This window comes from Coffea eugenioides, chromosome 1 (assembly GCF_003713205.1).
Source record: "Coffea eugenioides isolate CCC68of chromosome 1, Ceug_1.0, whole genome shotgun sequence".
NCBI lineage: Eukaryota > Viridiplantae > Streptophyta > Magnoliopsida > Gentianales > Rubiaceae > Coffea > Coffea eugenioides.
This window is the reverse complement of record NC_040035.1, coordinates 2,394,786-2,403,621: the sequence shown is the minus strand read 5'-3', so window position 1 is coordinate 2,403,621 and position 8,836 is coordinate 2,394,786. Positions and strand designations below refer to the sequence as shown.

At 32.9% G+C, this 8,836-nt stretch overlaps 1 protein-coding gene across 1 annotated transcript; it reads left to right on the top strand.

Moving 5' to 3' along the window:
* Positions 1 to 2,537: 2,537 nt before the first annotated feature.
* LOC113760594 (zinc finger MYM-type protein 1-like) lies at positions 2,538 to 5,052 on the top strand. Its single transcript, XM_027303241.1, has 2 exons — positions 2,538 to 4,370; positions 4,465 to 5,052. The coding sequence occupies exons 1-2, from the start codon at positions 2,538 to 2,540 to the stop codon at positions 5,050 to 5,052; spliced, it is 2,421 nt and encodes an 806-aa protein (XP_027159042.1).
* Positions 5,053 to 8,836: the final 3,784 nt, after the last annotated feature.

Genomic DNA, 8,836 nt, shown 5'->3' with positions numbered 1-8,836 from the left:
AAACTTCAATAAATATCTAATGTTTTATCTCATCTTTCTTTAGCTATGATAATGGGATTTTATTTCTTTGGTTGATGACACTCCATTTTTTTTATGGACTTTTCCAGAAATTTTCAATCAGATGAAGTGTCATTTCTCTTTGTACATCAATTATGCATGGGGATTGTGAGTCTTGTAAAAACTTTCTCGAGCTAACTTTCTTTAATTTCCATGTCTAGATTGTTTGTATGTTGTTCTATATATGGGTAAATTATCTTAAAATAAAAAGGATCTATGATGAAGCTGTTAAAACAAAAAAGAATAGGACACTATAAAAAAATATATTATCATTTATTCCTATATATCTAATAGAGGAGATTTATGTCTCTTTTATTTATATCGCATTACTTTCCAATTCCTTTTTTGGGTAAGAAATAAGAATCATATAATATTAAGAATTTTTATAGAAAATAAGAATTGATATATATCCAAACAAAAAAGGAGTAAGCCACGTAGGAAACTACTTGCCATCTCGTTAAGCCACGTAGGAAAGAAAAAATATGAAGGGATAAGTATGAGGATACGACTTTATTATATATATATATATATGATTTGGATTTAGAAAGAAGGAATTGCATTTTTTGTTTTTTTTGGAGTTCATCGGCAGAGGAACAGAAGCAGAAGAGAGGGGCAACCACCCTCCAGAACTCCATTTACCTCTCTTCTGGTGGTTGTCCTCCGCCTCAGTCTTAAACTAATTAGATTTTGGTCCTCAACAATTAGGATGTGGGTAAAATGGTTCTTTTTGTTTCAGGGAAGAAAATTTAGTCCTTGATATTTAGAAAATTAATCAATTTGGTCCTATTAAATTTCAGGCAAATTATATTGAGTCTACGATCTTTACTATTTTTAACTAATATCAGGCCGGTTTTAAAAGAATATGGGCGATACGAACACAAAATAGGCTTTAAAGGCATTTACAAGTGTTCTAATATTAGGCAATATATTGTAAAAGAAACTTTCAAGAAATATTTCAGCAAAGTGGTATGGTCTTGAACTTTGCATTCTTAAAATCCCAAACATAATAATAACCATGCAGTCCTAATACCAGAAAGGGAAAAGAATGGTTAACAAATCAATGGAGCATTGAAAAAAAAAAAGTACAAGTCAAATAAATAAATAATTAGAAAAATCATACCACATCAGAGCTTCAATCAATCCTAGAGGTCCAAATGAGTCGAGTTACTCGCAATTGAAGTGATCGAGCTCGAGCAAACTCGAGTTTAAAGATACTTAACTCGTTAGCTCGTAAGTTTCAATCCTTGTTTTCTTTTCATCATCTTGCTGATTCATCTTTTCCTTTTTTTTTATTTCAGAACTAGCCATCCTTTTTTTTTAAGTTCCAGATCTAGCAACTATGATGGCAACCATGAAAGGCTCTTGCTAGATTACCACCATGGAAGTATCCGTGAGAGAACATAGGGTAGTTAAAGGCAGCCACGGATTTAAGGGGGGGCTGGTGGGGGCTTAAGCCCCCCCCAAGCCGCCGGAAAACCCCCTATATATAGGGGATTCCGGCGGCCAGCCCAGCCCAGCCCAGCCCCCCCACGGTGATCCAGATCTACCATCCTCCATGGCTCCATGAATGCTGCAGAGGAAGTGAAGAAGAGCTGGAAAGCCGCTGCCGTGCTGACTGCTGAGGAAGAAGATGACCCATTTCATTTTGAATTTTTTTTTTTGCCCTCTAAATACAAAACGACGTCGTTTCACTTTTAGTGGAACGACGTCGTTTTGTATAATGAGGGGAAAAAAAAATACATCAGATGAAGCCCTAAGGCTTCATCTGATGCAAAAGCACGCCGCCAGTGCCAAAGGGCAAACAAGACTCCAACTCCAAGAAGAAGACGCCAGGCTCCAAGAACTCCAAGAAGCTTCAGTTGAGATTCTACCATCCTGCTTCAAGCCTTCAATTCAAGGCTCCAAGACTCCAACTCTCCACCATTCCATTCACATAAATCTTTTAGGTTAGTTTTTGGGTTTAAATTACAATATTCATCTTTATATTTTTGTTAATTATATGTTTAAATTATTTTTGAATTTTGAGTATCTTGCTATTAATTTGATTAAGATTAATTTTTATTTAGTTTATGTTAATGTAATTTAAGAATTTGAAAGATTACATTAAAAAATTTAATGATATTAAATTTAAATTAGAAATTAGTTTAGAAATTGTATAGATTTTAGGTTGTATTTAGTTTTTAAAATTTTGTTAGTTTTATATTTGAAATTTTAAGAATTAATTATGTGAATTAGAAATTTTGAATGTAAATATAAATTCAAAATTTTATGAGATTGAATTAGAGATTATATGGGTATTTAGTTGTACCTTATTTTAACTTTTTGATAATTTTATATAATGAATTTTATAAATTGAGAAATATAAGTAATATGAATTTATTATTAAATTAAAGAATTATTTATATGAATTTTAAATTAATTGATTATTGAATTGCATAATTTTATTGAATTTAACCACAATTATTTAATTGTGACAGAAAATGGAGAGATTCTTTAAACCTAAACGAGTCCGTAGTGGTGAATCTTCAAATGAGCCTAATATTAGTGAACCAGTTCAAAATCAATCTTGTGTGGAATTGAATTTAAATGATATTGTTAGTGATCCGGGATTACGAAAATCAGTTGAGAAATTTGATATTTCTCTTCGAGACCATGTCCGAAGAGAGTATTTGACTAGGGGACCTTGCCAACCGATTGGCCATATGTATCCAAAAACATCATTTGGTAAACAACATAGAAGTTTCCAAGATAGTTGGTATCAAAAGTTTGTATGGTTAGAGTATAGCATATCGAAAGATGCGGCGTTTTGCTTTTGGTGCTTTCTTTTCAAAACACAAAATAAGGGAGGTCGATATGCAGAGGATGCCTTTACAAAAACGGGATTCAATAATTGGAAAAAGGCAATGGAAAGATTTAATGAACATATTGGAGCTGTGAATAGTTGCCATAATGATGCTAGAATACAGTTTGAAAGTTTTCAAGATCAAAGGCATAGTGTGTCAAATGTGCTACGATCTTGTGGGCGCGAAATAGATATTGCATATCGCACCCGTTTAACTGCTGCTCTGGATGTGACCCGCTTTCTTTTGAAGCAAGGATTGGCTTTTCGTGGAAATGATGAGTCAACTAGTTCTTCAAATAGAGGCAATTTTCTTGAATTGTTTGAGTGGTATAGCCAGCGAAATACTGAGATTTTTGAGGTTGTAAATCAAAATGCTCCTGCAAATAATCAACTAACTTCTCCAATGATTCAAAAAGATCTGGCACATGCTTGTGCCTCAGAGATCACAAGTGTTATAATCAATGATATTGGAGACAATTATTTTTCCCTAATAGTTGATGAGTCTCGAGACAGTTCAGTGAAAGAGCAAATGGGAGTTGTTTTGAGATATGTGAACAAAGAAGGGCGTGTGATTGAACGTTTCCTTGCAATTGTACATGTGTCTGACACCACATCTCTTTGTTTGAAAGATGCAATTGATTCTTTATTCGCGCAACACGGATTATCATTATCCAAATTGAGAGGTCAAGGATATGATGGAGCTTCAAATATGCGAGGTGAGTTCAATGGTTTGAAGGCCCTTATATTACAAGAAAATCCCTATGCGATGTATATTCACTGTTTTGCTCACCAACTCCAGTTAGTTATTGTTGCTGTTGCTAAGGGAAATATCATTGTCAGTGAATTCTTTGTCTATGTCTCTATGATTGTCAATTTAACTGGAGCATCATGTAAAAGGAGAGATCAATTAAGACAAATAGAACATGATAAGATTGTTACACTTTTAGACAGTGGAGATATTATTAGTGGAAAAGGCAAAAATCAAGAAACTAGTTTAGCAAGACCAGGGGATACTCGTTGGGGATCACACTATCTAACATTACTTCGTCTATCCTCTATGTGGGCTTCGGTGATTGGAATATTGGGAAATATACAAGATGATGCCACCACTTCTGACAATAGAGGTATGGCCGGGGGTTTGATTGATAGAATGAATGATTATGAGTTTGTTTTTGCATTGCACCTGATGAAGTATTTATTGGGAATCACAAATGACTTGTCACTTGTTTTGCAACAAAGGGATCAAAATATTGTCCAAGCCATGAGTTTGATTGATACTATGAAATCTCAATTGCAAGACTTTAGGGAAGAGGGATGGCAAATAATTTTAGATGAAGTCAACAATTTTTGTGAGTTGAATATGATTCCCGTGATTGATATGGAAGACAGTATAGCAATCCGTGGCAATGCCAGGCGCAGTCGCAGAGGTCAAACCATCACTAATTTTCATCATTATCGCGTGGAAATTTTTGTGAGGTATTATTTTTGAAATTATTATTTCATTACATTTGTTACTTGTTAGCAGATTTTCTTAGTTATTAATTTTATTATTGTTGTGATGTCAGGTTGTTGATTTAATTATACAAGAGATGAATAATCGTTTCTCGGAAGTTAGCACGGAATTGCTTAGTTGCATAGCATGTCTTGATCCAAAAAGTTCTTTCTCTCAATTCAATGTGCAGAAACTACTCCGTCTTGCTGATTTATATCCTGAAGACTTCTCAAGTAACGATTATTTATATCTTGAGTCTCAACTTCGAAATTATATTTATAATGTGCAACGCGATCCTCAATTTTCAGAAGTTGGAGATTTGGGAAGTCTTGCTCAACAAATGGTTAAAACTGGTAAAAATACAGTTTTTCCATTAGTTTATCGTCTGATCCAGTTGGCATTAGTTCTACCAGTTGCGACTGCTTCTGTTGAAAGAGTATTTTCTGCAATGACTATTGTCAAGACTGATTTGTGCAACAAAATGGGAGACGAGTGGATGAATGACTGTCTGGTTGTATACATCGAGAAGGATATTTTTGCAACAATTGAAAATGAGCAAATATTGCAGCGTTTTCAACGGATGAAGACTCGCAGAATGCAATTGCCTCCTCTTCGTTATTCGAGTGCAACAACTACCAATACTTCAAGTGTTAATCAATAACAAATTTTTGGGTATGTATAATTATATGTTTTTATTATTTTTATAATTATTGATTCTAAATTTTACTTATTAAATATATTTATTTCGTCACAAAAAAAAAATTTTAATACACTTCAGCCCCCCCAAAAATAAATTTCTGGCTCCGTCCCTGGTTAAAGGTTAGTGATCATCTCGTTAGGGATAGGAACAGTCAAAAAGTGAAGAAGAAAAAGCAGAATACCAAACAAATGAAACAAACCCGGTCCTTATGGTTATTTTCAATTCCCGGACAGACCCGATTTTGACTAATTTTTATTTAGGGCGGTTTTTTGAATGAACTCGGACTGAAAGCCTAGCTGATTCTCGGTTCAACCAGTCGAACCAGTCGGTTTGATCCGAGTTTAAAAACACAAACAGCCCCCCACCTTTCCCTTCTCTATTTTGGATTCTAGACTTCCTTCGGAAAGACAAGACCATTTTTTTATGTTTATGCCATATTGATTAGTGTTAAGCACACCATGTGATTGCTATATTGACATGAATTGCTAGTTGTGCTGCTCTCAATTTTCCTTCCATATTGAGGTCCGATTTTTTGTTCATTCGTACCAGCATGGGAACAATTACGGGTGCAAATGAGTTAATATGAGTTGAGTTTTGAACTAATTAAATTCAGTCTCAACCTAAGTTTATGAAATTCGAACTCGAGTTCGATGAGCTCAAAATGTAAAACTCGATCTTGAACTCGAGTTTAAAAAAAATAAATAAAATATTTAATTTTTAAAAAATAAATAAAATAATAATTTTCCTCAACAAATAATAAAATATTAAGAATATATATTTAATTTTATTATTAAAATAAAAAATAATATATATAATCGAGTTCGAGTAGACTCGCGAGCTAACGAGTTTAATATTTTTGAATTCGAGTTCAAGATTGAACTTGACTCGAGCTCAATGTTGACCTAGCTGGACTCGAGTCTCTCACGATCGATTTGCAAGCGATTAAATTCGTTTGCAGCCCAGGGAACAACAATAGTGAGTAGCAAATCAAATTAATACCCAATATCCCTATCAAACACATCTTCAGCTTATCATGATATACTATTCTTCATTCGTAACGACGAATTTTTGCATTTGTACATTTCTCCTCCCTACAATTATCGTACGTGCTGGCAAAGCATGAATAGTCAATCCAAGTAATAACTACAGTACAACTCAAAATTATTATTAAACTATAACCACTCATATAAACAAAGCAAGCTACAGAGAATTTTCTTTTTACGTAAAATTAGTCAGCCATACTTATTTTTTGGATTAGCATGATCAATGAGGGATTCCAAATCTCCGAAACGAGTCAACTGATAATAATTGTGAATAGCTAAATCATGAACGGTTACAGCTTGCTGAATAAAAGTGTGCTTTGTTAGTGTTATTTCATATGGACTAGAGCCAATTTGAAAGCAATCTTGCATCATCACAGGACGAATAACTGCATTCTCAGCGCAAGATGTCGAATGCAAGTGAACATGCTCAGCAATGCTATAGCATTGGGTAAATAAACAACAGCAAGAATCGTATCCCCTTGCAACTGAAATACCCAATAAACGTGTTTAACAAATCACAATAAAGATTGCTACTGATAAACAAAACACAGACCAAGGGCATCCTCGTGCGAGGGTGAAAATCTAGTTTGATAAATAAAAATGTACACTTGAATGCAATTTTAAGCTTCTTAAACTAAAACTCTGTTTGATAATTCAATTCAGCACTTAAACTTATTTAATATAGTCAAATCTTTAACATGTTTAGATATGTTTTATAACGAGAAATTGAGCATTTTAATTAATTAAATGGGTTCGAACGGTGTAGGATTTCATTAAATGCAGAATATGCTTAAATATTATGATTTCAGTATTTATAATTTAATAACTTAACGATGTCAGATTTTAATTTTACCAAATGCATCTTGAATGAATGAACCCGAAAATATTAAATAAAAAAAAAGCAGGTTTGGCTAAATAGTTTACACCTTATGTCCACCTCAAAAGACACGTACAGCTAAATGCTTATTACTAGTACATGTTGTGATTGAGAAGCTTAAGCGGCAGGCCGGCAATCCCCTTGCCTTTAATTACACTTAAATAAACGGAAGAACCTTTTCACATGACAACTTGCAGTATTTATTGGCTGGTAGTGACTTATTTGTACCATTAATCATTCTTTAATTCACTTTTTAATTGTTCTTTCAAATAGATATAAATTTGTTAGGAAGTAGTCAATTTCAAATTGTTATCTTCTGTGTACTTGATTGCTTGTAGGGCAGCCCATTAATTTTGTCGAAGAATTGTTGTCCTTTCTGTTATCTGTGCTGTCCTCGATGTTTTCAAAGTCGGACAGGTAAATGAATTAGGTGGATTTTTTTTTTTCCAAACAAATTGGGTGGATGTTCGGTTCTTTTTTTTTTAAAAAAATTTTAAAAATCGGTTTAACCAGTCAGTTCATCGGCTCGATGATTTTTTTAAAACTTTTTTAATAATAAAAAAATAGCTAATAATGAGGAAGTATGAAATAAAGGCAAAAACCCTGAATTCTGAAATATCTTTTACACAATGTCTAGCAATTTTCAATTCATCAACCAAAGAAATGAAAATGTTTTTCGTTTAGCAATATTAAAGATCAAAACAAATATAAATTTATCTACCGAATATCTCAAATTAATGGAAAAAGAAGATTCTGACTCTCCCAAGTCAAGAACAAATCAAATAAGGTTTGTAAAATCAACTCCAATATTGAAAATTAACAAAAAAGAAAGAAAAGTAGAACAACCATGTACTGAAGATATATGCGTCCTTTATAATTGATATTTATATTGGCCATTATCATCTTCTTCACTACCAAATGGCCTTCTATGGTAAAAAAAAAAAAGTTTGTAATGTACATCTTTACTAACTTTATCATCATTTTCACCGTCTAAATAATAAAATTAAAAAAATGATAAAAGGGAAAAAAATGAGGAGTAGAAGAAGAAACTAGAAGGACGGCTGAGGTATGAATAAGGTAGGAAGAGCAATCCAAAGTAATCATATATATATATATATAATAAAGTCGTATCCTCATACTTATTCCTTCATATTTTCTTTTCTACGTGGTTTAACGAGACGGCAAGTAGTTTCCTACGTGGCTTACTCCTTTTTTGTTTGGATATATATCAATTCTTATTTTCTATAAAATTTTTTGATATTATATGATTCTTATTTCTTACCCAAAAAGGAACTGGAAAGTAATGCGATATAAATAAAAGAGACATAAATCTCCTCTATTAGATATATAGGAATAAATGATAATATATTTTTTTATAGTGTCCTATTCTTTTTAAGGCTACACCAGAAATTATTGCCACCTACCCCCAATCATCGAGTGAAGCCATCTTATCCCAAAATCTTATCCGGAACGTGTTTTTTGTGTTCATGCAAGTGAATGTCTACTGAGATAATCCACATCGGATATCGGAAGAAGAAAGAAATGAAATATAAGTTTCGGTCCAATGAATTATTAATAATTTTGAATTAACACATAGTTTCAATTTAAAAAGTTATTGGACCAATCTAGTAGATTTGGAGGTATCAAAACAAATCTCGTTTGATCTCTGCGTGGGATTCTCTAAAATCTGCGTACGACTAAGTGGATAGTTATGACCAAATTTTGCAAGTACATAAAATTTCTAAGGGGAAGGATTGAATGAGATGTCCCACATTTAAAATCGGAAGAAGAACTAAATCAAATATAAGTTCGACCCATCAAATTA